Source organism: Rattus norvegicus, chromosome 1 (assembly GCF_021556685.1).
Source record: "Rattus norvegicus strain SHRSP/BbbUtx chromosome 1, alternate assembly SHRSP_T2T, whole genome shotgun sequence".
NCBI lineage: Eukaryota > Metazoa > Chordata > Mammalia > Rodentia > Muridae > Rattus > Rattus norvegicus.
This window is the reverse complement of record NC_141534.1, coordinates 243,301,268-243,320,577: the sequence shown is the minus strand read 5'-3', so window position 1 is coordinate 243,320,577 and position 19,310 is coordinate 243,301,268. Positions and strand designations below refer to the sequence as shown.

The 19,310-nt window shown below is 39.2% G+C and overlaps 1 protein-coding gene across 6 annotated transcripts in view; it reads left to right on the top strand.

Moving 5' to 3' along the window:
• The window catches only part of Atad1 (ATPase family, AAA domain containing 1), a 69,258-nt gene that overhangs the window by 33,581 nt on the left and 16,367 nt on the right, over positions 1–19,310 (top strand). For all 6 annotated transcript variants that reach the window (XM_087565325.1, XM_087565320.1, XM_087565309.1 and 3 more), the window contains 4 exon segments: positions 1,116–1,214; positions 4,789–4,909; positions 8,812–9,012; positions 17,141–17,247. In XM_087565325.1, coding sequence (XP_087421451.1) covers positions 1,116–1,214; positions 4,789–4,909; positions 8,812–9,012; positions 17,141–17,247 — 528 coding nt within the window.

The following is a 19,310-nucleotide window of genomic DNA, read 5'->3' as shown; positions in this document are numbered from 1 at the left end:
TCAACAGGATAAGAGGAAAAAAATCATCCCTACTTCCTGAAATCTGAGTTCATTCATTTGCTGTGTTTTGGCTTGTTTGCGAAATCAGGGTATGTCCATGGTTGTTTCAGTTTTTGTTTTTGTTTTTTTTTTTTTCTTTTCTTTTTTTCGGAGCTGGGGACCGAACCCAGGGCCTTGCGCTTCCTAGGCAAGCGCTCTACCACTGAGCTAAATCCCCAACCCTGGTTGTTTCAGTTTTAACTGAGAACTTGGTGGCATTGCTAGGACTTACAGATACTTGGCTATTTTGCCTTACTTCAAGAATATACGTGTATGTTATTTCAAGTTATTTTTTATTGTCATCAATTACCTGGATCTTCGTTGTTAAAAGAACAGCATTTCAAAATTTGGAAGTGTGTGTGTGTATGAACACTTCTCGTGGATACCTTGACAATTTGAAGGAAGTTGGATATCTCTTTTAGATTCTTTATTAAGGAAACAAACTCCACTGTCCAATGTTTTCACTTCTTAATTCAGTGGGCTTTTATCTTGACATCTCACCTATAACTGTCATCAGTAATCCTAGGAGAGAAAAGAAACCATTTCCAGGTCTTTTGGGAGTCAAGGGAGATTACTGATCTTTTCAGTCATGCGTCCTATACTGTCTCTCTCTCCCCCCCCTCCCCCTCTCTCCTATCTCTCCTCTCTCTCCTCTCCTGCTTTACAGAGACACAGGCACACAGTTTTGAGACTGGTCTCATGTAGCCCAAGATGAACTTGCTCAGTAGCAGAGGATGGCCCAACTGTGGGAGAGCATGCCTCCCTCAAACTCAACTTCTGTGTCCACTGTGGGATTACATGTCCACCTCGGACTCAATCTTCAGCCTCCAAATACTCAGATTCTTCCTGTCCCCCGTGCCCACCCAACTTTCATTTCTCAAAAGCCGATTAAATTTTTTGGATTCAGTAGAGTGGATCCTCAATTTTTCTTTTGAGCCCAAAATTGACAAGGAGCCTAGAGTATCCCTGGAAGTCTTACATCTTGCTGTTCATTGCTGTTTAGACTTCTTTATCTGTTTTGAAATGTCAGTGTTTAAATATCAGATCAAAGATTGCTTGTCTTTTCTTCTTTCTAGGCGGAAAAACTGATGAAGCAAATTGGTGTGAAAAATGTGAAGCTTTCAGAGTATGAGATGAGTATTGCTGCTCATCTGGTAGACCCTCTTAATATGCATGTACGTACCTTTACTCTTACCTCCTTTACCTTTACCTTTGGGATGGGAGCTGTCTGGCAGTCTGTCAAAAGATCTGGAAGACCATGTAATGTCCGTGAGTCTCTAGGAGGAGTCAGGAGGGACTCAGCACGGTTGTAGGCACAGATGTGATTCATTGACTAAGTATATACAAGACAGCAGCAATAGAAAGAGAAATGGATCAGAGCCTCGAGAAAGCCAGGCTCATGTTACTAAGAGTGCTTTCTAACTGCTGTCACAAGACTGTGTTCAGTTTTGCATCATGTGACTGTGTGTGCATTTTCACTACCAGAAAGATTACTGGAGACACAATCCAGTGTTTCCACGGGATGGGACCTATGTATACAGACCCCTTTTCCGTGTGTGTCAAAACTATACTCTCCTACAAGGAAGAGTCATTCTCCATGAGCCATATTGTTAATGCTGTTTAAGCACAGTAAGCTGTTCTTGTCAGGAATGGTAGGGAATTTCCTGCATCTGAGTGCCCAGAGAGGAGTAATAGCAGGGCGAGCTTGTTAAAGACACTGTGTCGGGTCTGCGGGGCAACTGACTCCACTTTAAGTCTCAAGGTGTTTGATCGTGGGATTTAATCTGGATTTCATTCTCTCTTTTTTCTTTTTAATGGTAGCTAGTATGAGGTCCTGAATCCTACATTTTATAAGAATTCCTAGCCTTTGCAGATGGTTTCTTCTGTTTTAGGTTCCTCATATGTTATATGTCAGGATAATTTATAATATTTGTATACCGACTTGGTAATTTTTTTGAGGATCAGGTTATATAATTTATAATATATAATTCAGGCTACTATATGAATATAGCAACAAGTAGACAGAATATACTTACTCTAACACATTAATGCTGTGTTGTACAATGAAATATGATAACTCCATCTCTAAGTCTAGAAAATAAACATGTCTTTTAATATATGTATATGGACGGACACACACCACACACCTTAGAATTAAGCCCCTACTTTATATTTTACTTAGAAATTTAGAGTGTCAGCATTTTGTGGGAAAGAAGAAGAGTCAATTTTATTTGTGTCTGAATAAGAATATAGTAATATACAATTTTGTTTTGATATAACCGGTATTCTGATTTCTTTTCCTCATATTTGTCTACTGGTGTGGACTCCTGACCCAAGTTTAAAGAGAGTGAATACATTATAAAGTATTGCCTCTAACTCAATCATTTGCTATGTTAGTTGGAGTGAGGGCTGGGTTGAATTTTAATTTTCTTTCCTTTTTTTTTCCTTTCGGTGTGGGTATGCGGTGCTGGGGGTTGAGTTTAGAGCCTGACAAATCTCAGTAAGGAGTTCTAACCACAAGCTATATACCAAGACGGCCCTGTGATTTATTTAGTTTATGTCTTTGTGTATTTATTTATTTATTTATTTATTTTAGACTATTTATTTATTTATTTATTTATTTTTTTTTTTTTCGGAGCTGGGGACTGAACCCAGGACCTTGTGCTCGCTAGGCAAGCGCTCTACCGCTGAGCTAAATCCCCAACCCCGTGTATTTATTTTTATGTGCACTAGTATTCTCTTCACATGACTATCCATACACCACATGCTAGCCTAATGCCTTTGGAGGGCAGAAACGGCCAGATGCCCCGAAGCTGGAGTTACAGATGGTTGTGAGCTGTGATGGGGGTTTCTGGGAATTGAACCTGGGTCCTCTGAAAGATTAGCCATTGTTCTTAACTGCTGAGCCATCTCTCCAGCCCACATTCTACCCCCATTTATTTTTAAAAGTCAAATTTGGAAGATTTTTATTTTTGGGATATGGGGTAGAGTACGGTTCAAGACAGGGTTTCTCTGTAGAACTTGGCTGAATTGGAACTCACTCTGTAGACCAGGCTGGCTTCAAACTCAAAAGCTCCACCTGCCTCTGCCTCTGTTTACTGGAATAAATGGCTTAGAAGACTTTTTTATACTATCAGTAAGTATTTGGCAGGCAAGTATACTATCAGTATACTATCAGTAAGCATCCAGGCAGGCATGGTGCAGGAGGAGCTGAGAGTTCTACATCTTCATCTGAAGTCTGTTAGCAGAATACTCTCTTCCAGGCAGCTAGGATGAGGGTCTTAAAGCCCACACCTACAGTGACACACCTAGTCTAACAGGGCCACACTGTCTAATAGTTCTACTCCATAAGCTGAGCATATACAAACCATCACAACCCTCTGTGCTAGTTCCCATTAGTAACTCTAAGATATCTCTTGCCATGTTCCACCTGGGCCGCTCCTACTTCAGTAGGCCTGCCCTCATGGTCTCTCATGATCTACCTTCCCATGGCGTCTTTTTCCTTCTCCTCTACTCAGACCTCAAGCCTGGAAACCGAAGCCTTGCCTGCCTCTCTTCTGCCCAGCAATAGTTTTAAACTATGAACCAATAGTTTTAAAGAGCCAGGTTTGCACAACCAAAGCTGGCATATGTGAGAATTCACTCATCTTGAGGCCACTAGACCTTAATGATACAAAATTTAGCATTGCAGTGCATAGCAACAGAGCAAATCTGCACATATATATCTGCATCTGAATCTGCTTATAACTTACTGAGATTCTTCATACGTTTTGACATTTTGTTTGCTTATTTTTTTGAACATATGTGTATGATGTGAATTCATGTGTGTATATCTTTGAATGTGTGTGTGTACATACATTCTACTACATGGGTGTAGTAGAGGTTAGAGGTTCATGTCAGGTGGCTTTAATTGTTCTTTCTACTTTATTAAGACAAGAGTCTCTTGCTAGACCCAAAGCATGTGGGTCTGGCTAAGTCTAGCTATCCAGTTTTTCCCAAGAGCCCCTGCCTCCTGAATATTGGGATTAAAGGTGGTTGTTAGCCCATCTGCCTTCCATGTGGATTCTAGGGATCTGAACTCCTCTTTTCATGCTATATGGCAAGTATTTTTTCTTGCCATCTTCCCCAGCTCAATGGTTGTACTTTTCATGAATAAAAATTGTAGGGGTTGGGGATTTAGCTCAGTGGTAGAGCGCTTGCCTAGCAAGCGCAAGGCCCTGGGTTCGGTCCCCAGCTCCGAAAAAAAGAAAAAAAAAATTGTAAGTGTAATTTCATGGGTGTATATCTTCTTTCTAACTAATGTCTGTTGTGTTTCACAGTGACTGTAATTATATTCTTGGTAAATTTTTCCCTAGTAGCCAATGCTAAATTATTTGTGTAAGTTTGTTCTCAGCCTTCCTTTGTTCTTGGTCTTTCTTTCTCATGAATGGAATGAGGATTACTCAATTACAGACTTGAGTGTTTTGTGCTCCTTGCTCTTCTTGCTGGAGTGGAACCCAGCAACAGCCTCGATCTTAGGCAAGCTCTCCTTCTACTGGGCCTTGGTGCTTTGTTCAGGAGTAAGAAATTGGTAAATTCTTTTTCCAGTGTCATAGAGTTTATTAGTTTAGTTACTCCCATGAACATTTTTTACTTAATTATCTACAGCTTTAGCCTCTTCTTCACATGTAATTATTAGATTATAAAATGATTTGCCATTGGGGTGTCTATATGTATAAGTTATGGAATTCATGTTGACTTTTTTGCCAGGTTACTTGGAGTGATATAGCAGGTTTAGATGATGTTATTACAGATCTGAAAGACACAGTCATCCTACCTATCAAAAAGAAGCATTTGTTTGAGAATTCCAGACTTCTGCAGCCTCCCAAAGGTATGTTTAGTATATGTATTTGCCTGAGCATTAAGAGGGTAAAAAACATTGAGGTTTTTTTTTTCTGCCTTTAGGAACTGTTTTCCATGAAATCAGGTTCTTAGTAGAACGCCAAGGTTCAGTGAAATGTTTCATGAAGAACTTTTTTTTCTGAGACATAAAGAAGTTTAAATATTTACTCATTCTTCCACTTCTGAAATCTTGGTGAATTCTACTGTACAATAATCCTTTATTTGAAATGCTTGTTGACTTCTTACAAGTAAGTTGAAATATGGAAAATTAGGTCTCAAATTTTTTAAAAAAATCATAATTTTCTTTTGGCTTTATTTTCAAGCAAAGCCAACATTTTGTAGGTTCACAACTCTAGAGATTTTATTTTTCCTCCTAACAGTTTAATTTTAGATGTTAATGACTTACAACATTTGCAAGAGTGAGCTGGAAATATTGAACTGGACACTAAACACTACTCAGTAATTCCACTTTGGAAACTGCATCAGTTAACGCAAGTCCTTTTGACTGCATCTTTAAATTCTTCTATTCTTATCCATGCAAACCTTAATTATGCTTAAACCCTATTAAAGGTAATTCAAATAATGTAACAAGAAAACTTTCAGAAAGAAAAGTTGAATTGGGTGTGGTATCTCAATACCTGTTATCCCAGCACTTGGGAGGCTGAGATAGGAGGGTTTTGAGGTCAAGGCTAGTCTGGACTGCAGGGCTAGGCACAGTCATAGAAAAATCAGGAATTTAAGTTAGTCACTTGTAAGACAGTGTCTTCCTCAGTACTGATATTGTCTCAGCTTTGAATTTGTTTGTCCATGCATGTGTCATTCCATAGTTATTTGTAGTAACTTTTCTAGTTACTTGTAACAACTATGTAAAGTCTTTAAAAAACACCCATCTTGGGGGCTGGAGAGATGGCTCAGTGGTTAAGAGCACCGACTGCTCTTCCCGAGGTCCTGAGTTCAAATCCCAGCAACCACATGGTGGCTCACAACCATCTGTAATGAGATCTGATGCCCTCTTCTGGTGTCTGAAGACAGCTACAGTGTACATATATAAATAAAATAAATACTCAGCTCCAAAATAAATAAATAAATAAATAAATAAAATATTTAAAAAAAAAAAAAAAACACCCATCTTAGCTGATCCTATTTGAATATAGCTAGATGAGGTATGACATGCTTATGATTCCAGGGTCAGAGTGAAAAAGGCACAGAGATTAATTTTAAAGGAGGTGTGAATTTTTAAGATTTTATAAAATGAAACATTTTTGATTTCTTGCACCTGTTATGAAAGTGACAGATTAGTACAAGAGACTTGAGAAATTTGTACAGTGTATTATATTAGCTTCCAGAACTATTGACTTCTTACCTAATATACATATTAACACTCGTGGAGACCACTTAAACAGCAGTACAGAAAGGTACTGCTAATATGAGGAGATGGTTAGAGTGTTGGTGAAAACTTACCCACAGGAGCAGAGCGTAAGACAAGCAGTGGGGAATTCATTCCAAAGATCGCACTCGGGTCCTACTGTGAGACCCAACAGCCCTGGTCATGAACGTGCCATTGGCATCTCTCTCGTGCGCCTATCTGTCATAGCTCATCTACCAGAAGATTAGGACACTTACAAGCTAATTGAATACTTAATCCTTAGACACTAGTAACTACATGGTTAAGAATACTGTTTGTAACCTGTGAGGAGGAATGATTGGAGAATCTTAATCTGCTAAAAGTTAGCACAACTACACCACAAGGGTAAATAAAATATTCAAAGTGATAAATGAATTCTTTGAAGCAAATCAGATTTTTTTTTTTTTTAAAGATTTATTTATTATATATAAGTACACTGTAGCTGTCTTCAGATACACCAGAAGAGGGCATCGGATCTCTTTACAGATGGTTGTGAGCCACCATGTGGTTGCTGGGAATTGAACTCATGACCTCTGGAAGAGCAGTCGGGTGCTCTTAACCGCTGAGCCATCTCTCCAGCCCCCTTTTTTTTTTTTTTTTTTTTTTTTGGAGCTGAGGACTGAACCCAGGGCCTTGTGCTTGCTAGGCAAGCGCTCTACACTGAGCTAAATCCCCAACCCCGCAAATCAGATTTTTAAAGTACTAATGTGTGTTTGTAAAGTATGGTGTACCCGAAAGTGTAAACTCCTGGGGTTTTTGTATCAGTACTTTGTTCTAGAAACTCAGATATGCAAAAGATTGCTACTACTTAGCTGTGCATTCCACATTAGAGTGTGATTCCAGGTGTATTCTCAGCTTTAGGCGAAGTGGCATTGCATTACTATTCTTTACTGGTTTACATGGCTGCCCTACAAAACAAGTCAACAGACATTTTAAGCACCTAAATGGACTAGTTAAAAATTGCAGAGAAGAGGCAGGCATGGTTGCCGGTGCCTGTGGTCTCGGCACTGTGGAGCACTGACAGGCAGGAGGAGAGAGAATGTGAGGCCAGCTTAGTCTACAGAGCACGGGAGGCCTTTTGATAAAAAATTGCTTGAAATATGGTAACGACAAAGCTTACAGATTTAAATTTTAAAATTGGCGTTTTAGAAAGCTTAGTTTAAAATGAATAAACTTGGGGTTGGGGATTTAGCTCAGTGGTAGAGCGCTTGCAGGCCCTGAGTTCGGTCCCCAGCTCCAAAAAAAAGAAAAAAGAAAAGAAAAAAAAAAAGAATAAACTTGGATTCATGAATATTACTTTAAGTCTTTTTCTTTTTTTAAAGATTTATTTATTATATATAAGTACACTGTCTTCAAACACACCAGAAGAGGGCGTCAGATCTCATTACAGATGATTGTGAGCCACCATGTGGTTGCTGGGAATTGAACTCAGGACCTCTGGAAGAGCAGTGAGTGCTCCTAACCACTGAGCCATCTCTCCAGACCTTACTTTAAGTCTTAAAAAAATTTAAAACCAGTGGGAAAATATGCAGACACTTTAAGGAAAAGTTAGATAACAAAATTGTGTTAATATTGTGGAAACAGCTTCGAATTTTTCTCTTAAAAATATTTAAAGTATTTTTGAAGGGAAAATGTATCACAGATATTTTTCTGTTGCTTTGATTTTATTTTTTGTTTTTTCCAGACAAGATGTATTATCATGGAACCAGCTCTGTAGACCTGCCCAGATTTGAACTCAGAGAGCCATCTGCCTCTGTCTTCTGTTCACTGGGATTAAAGGCATGAGCCACCACCACCCACTTAGTTTTGAAGTGAACTTTTGTTATGTTTTGAGACAGTAATGGATACTTCCAAAAAGCTTTCAGTTTATCTCATCATGTACCACCTATATATGTTGTCATTTCTCAAGTATTGCATGAGAAAAACTGAGATTTAACTTAAGTATTTAAGACTGGATTAAAATCCCAAACCTGGCTATAGATAATTTATGACTAGGTCCATAATTTTAAGGATGATTCAGAAAATGCTACCCCGTTTAACTGAGAAACAGTAATAATTGCCAAATGTTTAAGACTTTAACCTGTTAAGGTCTCTTGATATGTTAAAATATTAACCACCTTATTTTGTATTTAGGGGCAGGTTGCTATCAATAAGGATTAAAGGGGATAACATAATTTTATCCGTTATAAATTAAAATGACACTGACTTAAACTTCCTTTTTAGAGAAGATAAATATCTGGGGAAAGACATGTCTTTTTGCCGAGATGTAAGTCTGAGCAAATGTGTTTGCCACAGTCTGTTTGGAAATTGCCTTTTACCCAGAGGTTTATTATCAGGATGCTACAGAGCCCAGCTTGTGAACATGGAAGGCATTTCTACTATTAATAGAGGAATTGATACTGAGAAATTTCTATTGTCTATGAAATTAGTTCTATGTTGATTAGCATGTAAACTAAAGCCATTAATAAAATCACTTTGATTTCCAGGTGTTCTCCTGTATGGACCTCCGGGCTGTGGGAAAACATTAATTGCCAAAGCGACAGCCAAAGAAGCGGGCTGTCGATTTATTAACCTTCAGCCTTCCACACTGACAGATAAGTGGTATGGAGAATCTCAGAAACTGGCTGCTGCTGTCTTCTCCCTGGCCATAAAGCTACAGCCGTCTATCATATTTATCGATGAAATAGGTACGCTGTTTCCTATGTAAGCACTTAGAAAGCCATTTAAAGGTGCTGTGTTTATCAACATCAGTGATAAACTAGAAGACTTGTTTTTTTTTTTTTTTTTTTTTTTTTTTTTTTTCTGAGCTGGAGACCGAACCCAGGGCCTTGTGCTTGCTAGGCAAGTGCTCTACCACTGAGCTAAATCCCCAACCCCGACTTGTTTTTTTTTTAAAGATTTATTCATGTATTTTATGTATATGAGTATGCTGTCCTCAGGCATATTAGTAATCAGATCCCATTACAGATTGTTGTGAGCCACCATGTGGTTGCCGGGGATTGAAACCTGTGGAAGACTTCTAGAGGAGCAGTCAAATGCTCATAACTGCTGAGCCATCTCTCCAACCCAAGATTGTTCTTTTTAACTGTGCCATGTGGAAGTCTGAGGCTAGCTGGTAGAGTTGGTTCTTCCATTTACACAGGCCCAGAGGATCAAACTCACACCACCAGGCCTCTGCAGTTGTAGTCTTTACCTCTGAGCCATGCTAGCCACAAAAGATAGATTCTAATATGCTGTGTGTAATTTCCATGATGTAAATTGGGCCATAGTTTGTTTACTCTCTTGATTGATGGATGTCTTTTCTCAGTTTCAAGTAGTATATATGTTGTAGTCTTACACATGTGGATATTTTCTTTTTTTTTTTTAAAGATTTATTCATTTATTATATATGAGTACACTGTCGCTGTCTTCAGACACCAGAAGAGGGCATCAGATCCCATTACAGGTGGTTGTGAGCCACCATGCGGTTGCTGGAATTTGAACTCAGGACCTCTGGAAGAGCAGTCAGTGCTCTTAACCGCTTGAGCCATCTCTCCGGCCTGTGAATATTTTCTAATGCACATGATTGTCTTTGATAAATATAGACGCTGAATATCTTTAACCTTGGGATTACTTATCCTTGAAAGTATTACAGTAAACTGAGGGAGGGCAGGGTGAATGCCTGTAGTCCCAGAACTGGGGAGGCTAATTGTCTCTCTCTTTTTAAACATATAATGTGAGTTAGGAATTTAATTTAATTTTTATTCCCCAATTTGGATAATCAACTTAGAAAAAAAAAAAAGACTCCTACCTTTGTTTGTTTTGTTTGTTTTTTCAGAGACAGGGTTTCTTTGTGTAGTCCTTGCTATCCTGAAACTTACTCTGCAGATCACCAGACACCCATTTTACCTGTTTTGGTTTTTTTTCCCTCCCCACCCCCCATTTTACCTTTTACACCCTGAGTTTTAGTGTACTCCAAATTTTGTGGCTTATCAATGTTTTGTTCTTGGTAAAATGTATTATTATGGGGTTGTAGAGATGACCCACTGGTTAAGAGCACTTGCTAGCCCTCTAGAGGACCTAAGTTTGACCCAGCATCCCTGTCAGGTGTCTTACAGCTGTCTGTAACTCTAGATACAGGAAATCCAACACACTTTTTATAGGTACCCACACATGTGGCATACACACATAAACAAAAAATATAAGTAAATCTTAAAATCTTTAATTAAAAACATCTTTTCTTTCTTTTGAGACAGTTTCTCTGGCTATCCTGGAACTTACTTTGTAGACCAAATTGGTCTTGATTGAATTTACAAGAGATCTTCCAACCTCTGCTGTGATTAAAGGCATGCACCATCACACCTGGCCTAAAAAAATTCTTATATTATTTAATTATTAAAGCTTTTTACATGCAATTTATTATTGCCAAATTATGTAATTTTTTTTTTTTTTTTGGTTCTTTTTTTTCGGAGCTGGGGACCGAACCCAGGGCCTTGCGCTTCCTAGGTAAGCGCTCTACCACTGAGCTAAATCCCCAGCCCCCAAATTATGTAATTTTATGTAGTATGATAGACTAAATAAAATCCAGGGATTTAGTATTGTAAAGGAGTGCTTACTTAGCATATGCAAGGCTGTAATTCAGTCTCTAGTACTGAAAACAAAAGGAAACAAAAACTGGTTCAAAGATTAAAAAAAAGCTTGGGTGTTGGTTTAACTATTAAGAGTGGGTGCTGCTTTTTAGAGGACCTAGGTTTGGTTCTCAGGGTACACCTTGGCTGTAATTTTAATTCCAGGAGATCTGATGAATTCTTTTGGCATCGGTCGGCACCCAGAGTGTGTTTGTGTGTGTGTGTGTGTGTGTGTGTGTGTGTGTGTGTGTGTGTGTGTGTGTGTGTGTGTGTGGTGTGTGGTGTGTGTGTATATGTGTGTGGTGTGTGTGATGTGTATGTATTTGTCTGTGTGTGTGGTGTGTGTGTGTGTGGTGTCTCTCTGTGTGTGTGTGTGTGTGGTGTGTGTGTATGTCTGTGTGTGTGGTGTGTGTGGTGTGTGTAGTGTGTGTGGTGTGTGTGTATATGTGTGTGTGTGTGGTGTGTGTGTGTGTGTGTGTGGCGTCTGTGTGTGTGTGCTATGTGTGTGTGTGTGTCACACGTACATACACATACACTTAAGAGTAGATTGTTTGAAATGCATCTATAAACAGAAAAAGGTACATAGTATCTTTTGATTTGTGTGGATATTTTCGTCAGTTTACTCTTTCAACTCATTTTGAGTTTTTGGTGTATATCTTGAACAAAAAGGTTATAGCTGGATTTTTTTTTTTTTAAACTTAAAAATAACTCCCGTTAACCGGAAAGTATCTAATTTTCATTTATTATGAAAACTAATATAGTCACATTCATTTCTGTTACATACTCTTGTCCTTTTTGTTTAGCACTCTGGTAGATAATCTCCTGCCCTCTTAGAAGTTTTCTTCCTCTTCTAAGTATTTGAAGCTATTTATTCTTTTTCTCCTATTGAAACAATTTACATACCTGCTTATTTTAAAAAAGCCTAAGCTTCCCAGGCATGGTGGTTCACCACAGTAACCCCAGGACTTAAGAAGCTGAGACTCAGTTTGGGTGAATTCAAGGCTGCCCTGGGCTACAGGAGGAGACTCTACCTTAAAATGAAACCAAAATCTTGGGTATGTACATACACAGACACGTACACCCACACTCATGCTTAATTACCATCGACAGAACTTCTGGGTCAAGTCTTCAGGCCTTGCCCTCTTTTAAAGTTAAGTCGTTGGCTTATTTTTTGGGTCCAAGTGCATGTTTGTTTTGAATAGAAGTTCTGTTAGGTACATGTTTTGCAAATATCTTTTTCTAGTCTATAGTTTTTCTTTTTTTTTTTTTTTTTTTTTTTAAAGATTTATTTATTATATATAAGTACACTGTAGCTGTCTTCAGATACACCAGAAGAGGGCATCAGATCTCTTTACAGATGGTTGTGAGCCACCATGTGGTTGCTGGGAATTGAACTCATGACCTCTGGAAGAGCAGTCGGGTGCTCTTAACCGCTGAGCCATCTCTCCAGCCCCGTCTATAGTTTTTCTTAACAATATCCTTTTTTTTTTTTTGAGAGACAATGTTTCTCTGCACAATCCTGTCTCTGGAACTTTCTTTCTCTCTGTAAGACCAGGCTGGCCTTGAACTCAAACTCATGGAGATCCATCTGCCTCCGCCTCTGCCTCTGCCTCTGGAGTGCTAGGATTGAAGGCTTGTGCCACCACTGCCCTGAAACACTATCCCCTTTTAAAAGAGTTTATGCGGGGTTGGGGATTTAGCTCAGTGGTAGAGCGCTTGCAAGGTCCTGGGTTCGGCCCCCAGCTCCGAAAAAAAGAAAAGGAAAAAAAAAATAAAAGAGTTTATGCTTTTAAAAGCTATCAATCACCAAAACTAATGTCACATGTTGTTGAGTCTTCCTATATTATTGTTTTGAGTCTAGGAGAAATATGGGCTCTTTCACAGGCTTGGCAGATGCTCTATTTCTAGATGAGAGCCCAGGCTTTATGTATTTGACATGTGGTTGTTCTGTTTTTGAAATGTAAATTGTCAGTTGTACATTAACTTCCTAAAAAAAATGCCTTGTCCAATCCAAGTGTGGTGGTACATGCCTTGTGGGACTAGCACTTGAGGATAGGGGTGTCAGAAGTTCAAGGTATCTTCAGATACATTTTAAGTTCCAAGCCAACCTAGGCTTATGTAAGAATATGCCTTGGAAACATAGATGTGTCTTTATTTTTGTTCTCTTCCTGTCTTCTCTCCCTCTCTTCCCCTTCTAAGGTGGGGTCTCGCCCAAGCATATCTGAAACTTAATCTAAATCCTAGGACTATAGGAGTGAGCCACTATGCCCTGATAATCCAGTGGGGGTTTTTTTTGTTTGTTTGTTTTGTTAGTATTTGCATGTCTTTTCCTATCTTGTTACTATTCCAAATCAAGGCTATTTAAGTGTGTCTCCTGTAAGCAACATGCAGTCTGTAGTCTATTTCATTGAACATAATTACTGAAATATCTGTGTCGTGGAGCATTGTGAGGCATTCATATTATTATAAACAGTTATCTTGCAAGCACTGCTTTTTTTTTTTTTTCCATCTTTATTAACTTGAGTATATATTTACATTTCGATTGCTATTCCCCTTCCCGGTTTCCGGGCCAACATCCCCCAACCCCTCCCCCTCCCCTTCTCTATGGGTGTTCCCCTTCCCATCCTCCCCGCATTACCACCCTCCCCCCAACAATCACGTTCACTGGGAGTTCAGTCTTGGGAGGACCAAGGGCTTCCCCTTCCACTGGTGCTCTTACTAGGATATTCATTGCTACCTATGAGGTCAGAGTCCAGGGTCAGTCCATGTATAGTCTTTAGGTAGTGGCTTAGTCCCTGGAAGCTCTGGTTGCTTGGCATTGTTGTTCATATGGGGTCTCGAGCCCCTTCAAGCTCTTCCAGTCCTTTCTCTGATTCCTTCAACGGGGGTCATTTCTCAGTTCAGTGGTTTGCTGCTGGCATTCGCCTCTGTATTTGCTGTATTCTGGCTGTGTCTCTCAGGAGAGATCTACATCTGGTTCCTGTCAACCTGCACTTCTTTGCTTCATCCATCTTATCTAGTTTGGTGGCTGTATATGTATGGGCCACATGTGGGGCAGGCTCTGAATGGGTGTTCCTTCTGCCTCTGTTTTGATCTTTGCCTCCCTATCCCCTCCCAAGGGTATTCTTGTTCCCCTTTTAAAAGGACTGAAGCATTCGCATTTTGACCATCTGTCTTGAGTTTCATGTGTTCTGTGCATCTAGGGTAATTCGAGCATTTGGGCTAATAGCCACTTATCAATGAGTGAATACCATGTGTGTTTTTCTGTGATTGGGTTACCTTACTCCGGATGATATTTTCCAGTTCCCTCCAGTTGCCTATGAATTTCATAAAGTCATTGTTTTTGATAGCTGAGTAGTATTCCATTGTGTAGATGTACCACATTTTCTGTATCCATTCCTCTGTTGAAGGGCATCTGGGTTCTTTCCAGTTTCTGGCTATTATAAATAAGGCTGCGATGAACATAGTGGAGCATGTGTCTTTTTTATATGTTGGGGCATCTTTTGGGTATATGCCCAAGAGAGGTATAGCTGGGTCCTCAGGTAGTTCAATGTCCAATTTTCTGAGGAACCTCCAGACTGATTTCCAGAATGGTTGTATCAGTCTGCAATCCCATCAACAATGGAGGAGTGTTCCTCTTTCTCCACATCCTCGCCAGCATCTGCTGTCACCTGAGTTTTTGATCTTAGCCATTCTCACTGGTGTGAGGTGAAATCTCAGGGTTGTTTTGATTTGCATTTCCCTTATGACTAAAGATGTTGAACATTTCTTTAGGTGTTTCTTAGCCATTCAGCATTCCTCAGCTGTGAATTCTTTGTTCAGCTCTGAACCCCATTTTTTTTTTCTTTTTTTTTCAGAGCTGGGGACCGAACCCAGGGCCTTGCGCTTCCTAGGCAAGCGCTCTACCACTGAGCTAAATCCCCAACCCCTGAACCCCATTTTTTTAAATAGGGTTATTTGTCTCCCTGCAGTCTAACTTCTTGAGTTCTTTGTATATTTTGGATATAAACCCTCTATCAGTTGTAGGATTGGTAAAGATCTTTTCCCAATCTGTTGGTTGCCGTTTTGTCCTAACAACAGTGTCCTTTGCCTTACAGAAGCTTTGCAGTTTTATGAGATCCCATTTGTCAATTCTTGATCTTAGAGCATAAGCCATTGGTGTTTTGTTCAGGAAATTTTCTCCAGTGCCCATGTGTTCGAGATGCTTCCTCACTCTTCTATTAGTTTGAGTGTGTCTGGTTTGATGTGGAGGTCCTTGATCCACTTGGACTTAAGCTTTGTACAGGGTGATAAGCATGGATCGATCTGCATTCTTCTACATCCTGACCTCCAGTTGAACCAGCATCATTTGCTGAAAATACTGTCTTTTTTCCATTGGATGGTTTTGGCTCCTTTGTCAAAAATCAAGTGATATAGGTGTGTGGGTTCATTTCTGCATCTTCAATTCTATTCCATTGGTCTATCTGTCTGTCTCTGTACAGTACCATGCAGTTTTTATCACGATTGTTCTGTAATACTGGCAAGCACTGCTTCTTTTTTTTTTTTTTTTTTTTTTTTAAATAAGCAAAGGCAAGGTTTATTACGGAGATCTATTACGGGGATCTCCGGGTCGACACGCATCCTGCGCAGGAGACAGATGTGTCGACCAAGCACTGCTTCTTGATAGTGAAGATAACTAAGGTTAAATTAGGCAGGTAAGTTTATAATGTTCATCTTAAAAAGGTGACTAGACTTTACCCAGTATAGATAGATGTCATTCTGATTCACAGTCTTATAATAAGAAACATATGTAAAATTAGAAACATCCAGAGTATGCAGGACTATCTTGTACTGCTTTTTTGTAGTTTGGTGTCAAAGATATGGGATCCCTATATCTTGGCCTGTCCTTGAACTCACTATAGAGATCCCAGGCTGACCTTAAAAATTACCATGTATTGCTTCAGCCTCGTGCTGGCCTTGAGTGTACTGCCATGCCTTCTCTCTTAGAATTTTCCTTTTTTTTAAGTGTGGATCTGATATACTGTAACAGTTCTTATGCCACTTTCATTTGTAATTGGTAAACTTTGAGCTGTAGATTCAGTGCAGAGACCTGATAGTTTATTGTCGGACTAACCAAACCACTTGAAATAAGGATGTCCTAGGAACTACAAGACGTACTTTTACTGTTGATTTTTTTCCCCTCCTTAGGATGTACTACTTTTTAATCTTTTGGTCTTCTGAAAGAAACTTTTCCTCTATTTGTTTATTTTTTTCTTCCGTCTTTCTTGCTTATTGAGAGGATTTTACTCTGTATCCTTTGCTGGCCTAGAATGCACAGTGTGTTCCAGCATGGCCTGGAGCTGCCACTTCTCCTGTCTTGGCCTCCTTAGTGCAGGTTACATGTCAGTTGTCCAATTTTTGTCTTCCTTTAAAGGAAGAATTTTATGAAATCTTTTTTATTTGACAGTAGCAAATAGTTGAAAAAGAAATACTAAGTTGTCTTAAAAGAACCAAAGTTTCTACATTTTGTTTACTTAAGGCTTTTTATCATTATGTATGTATACACATACATGCTAGCACGTGTTATAAAACATTTTCTTTTTTACGTTTTCTCCCTTAATAGTACTTTAGGTATTTCCTCTTTTTGTTTATTTCCTACAGAGTGCGAGGAGGAAAAAGTATATGACGGCATAATTAAGAACATTCAGGGTTCAGAACTGGAAAAGTAGGGCTATCCCCTAAGCTCTCCTCAGATTCTCTATGTTGACCCTGGCTGGCTTCTCCTCTTAAAACCTTTGTGGGGCTGGAGAGATGGCTCAGCAGTTAAGAGCACTGTCTGTTCTTCCAGAGGTCCTGAGTTCAATTCCCAGCAACCACATGGTGGCTCCCAACCATCTGTAATGGGATCTGATGCCCTCTTCTGGTGTGTCTGAAGACAGTGGCAGTGTGGTCATATAAAATAAATAAATAAATCTTTAAAAAAACAAAAAAACAAAAAAACCTTTGTGGTTTGTATTTCTTAAGTATGTTGACATAAATATATATTTGGACTAGAAAGATTATGAACTGATTGTTTTCTAATTTGCTCAATAATTTACCAGGATAATACCTGAAACAACATAGATAACCCCCAACCCTCTTGGTTGTTTTGTGACTGTCACAGCTTTTTAAATAGTCGTAAATTATACAATGAGTAAGTTATCTAAGGTTAAGGACCATTTTCTTTTAGACTCATTTCTACGAAATCGTTCCAGTTCCGACCACGAAGCTACAGCAATGATGAAAGCCCAGTTTATGAGTCTTTGGGATGGACTGGACACTGATCACAGCTGCCAGGTATTTGAACAAAAGCCTCTGTGAACATGTATGGTTTCATTATCAATGGGAATTTTACAGGGCTCCTTACTGTACTTCTGAACAAAAGTCTTTTCATTATTTTTATACTTAGTGCTCAGTGATAAGGAGCCAGAAGAACCTAATTTTTATAAACTTCACCCATTTAATAATTACCACCACTAGAAGAGCCCACACTCCCTGTATAGTCGCTGCTGTGTGACTCTGAACCCCAGAGTGCATATACTCAATAATGATATGTATTTCCCTCTAATCACTGCTTTATCAATGGTCATAACAAAAAAAATGTTCTGTGTATAGAGTAGACTTTTGAAAGTGGAGAACACAAAATTAAAATGAAGAGAACGCTTCACAAATAGTCTTTTTTAAAAATATATTTGTTATTCTTTTAATCTATTTTTATTTTATACACGTTGGTGTTTTGACTACATGTGTCTGTATGAAGGTGTCAGATCCCCTGCAGCAGGAGTTATAGACAGTTGTGAGCTGCCGTGCGAGTGCTGGGATTGGACCTGAGTCCTCTGAAGAACAGCCAGTGCTTATCACTGAGCCGTTTCTCCAGCCCCTTTACAAGTAGTCTTAACCCTGCAAATAGAAGCCAAACTGAACCGGAGTCACTTCTGGTAAGGGTGTGTGTGAAACAAAATACTGTAACCTGATCCCCGGAGCTCCCATGTGTTCATGTGCACGTGCTGCTATGGGGCCACCAATCAAGGCCTGACCTGTACTGCATACCTGCTGTCCTGCCTATCCGGGGATCTGAGGCTGAACCTGCAAAGGTTTAAGGCCAACCGCAGCAACATTATGAGGCCCCATTTTATGAAAAAAATTTGAAATTTTATAACAGCCAGTCAAATAATTTATTTTGCTCCCACATTTTTTCTCCCGTAAATAATTGATTTCTAGCAGATTCACTACCATGGACAGTTAGGCCATGTGAGAGAAGATGTATTAGGATGAATTATATCTTTTTGGAGTTCAGCATTCAGTTCCTCACAGCAGACTATTCAGAGGCAGTGGAGAGGACTCTAGGGCCATTCACGGTGAGCTCCTCAGCACTCGGGAGCTCTTTCTGCTGTGGCATTTTGGTTTGCATAACCACATTTTTTTTTTAATAAGTAACAGTTGCTATTTTCATTAGTATGTGTTTTGTTTTGAAGAGGGAAATGACAATATTGTTGTATGTTGAAAAGGTTAAAATTTATATTTATAATCTTGAGTCAGAGTTCTAAGTGTATTTTACTTTTTCATAAAACAGTTTTTCCGATTATGTTTTCAAAGACCGTTGATAATACTTAGATGTTAGGTAGCTTTCTGGCAAATGTATGGTGATAAAAGAAACAAAATTAGTAAGCGGTTGATGAAGCTTGTCATGACAGTTGGGCCTTAGCAACTAATGATAAAGTCTTCCATTTTGGAGAAGTGACAGAAAGAATAATGGTGTTTTCAATATCTCTGTCAATAAAGATTTGAGGCATAATTTTATGTTTGCTTATTTTTTAAAGGTTTATGCGTTTTTATGTATGAGTGCTCTAGTCACACATATTCCAGCATGACAGAGGGCATCAGATCCCATTATAGATAGATGGTTGTGAGCCACCTCTGGGTGCTGGGAATTGAACTCACAACCTTTGAAGAGAAGGGCTCTTTACCGCTGAACCACTCCAGCCACTACATTTGCTTGTTTTATATAAGAAATAATAAAATTATTTTCTTAGTTTAGGAAAATGTTCTGAAATTACCAACCATCCTTTAGGCTTTGTTGCTTGAATGCTAAATATTAATGTTTCTGAGTCTGAACTTTAGCTTACTAACTCAGGAGTTACTTAATGCTGTGTAGGCTGTCTCAAGGTCATACTTCAGAGGAAGGGTGGGGGAGGGGGGGAGTGAGGGCAGATACTGTGGTCAGGATGTAATCTATGAGAAAAGAATAAAAATGTAGGGCTGGAGAGATGGCTCAGCGGTTAAGAGCACCCGACTGCTCTTCCAGAGGTCATGAGTTCAATTCCCAGCAACCACATGGTGGCTCACAACCATCTGTAAAG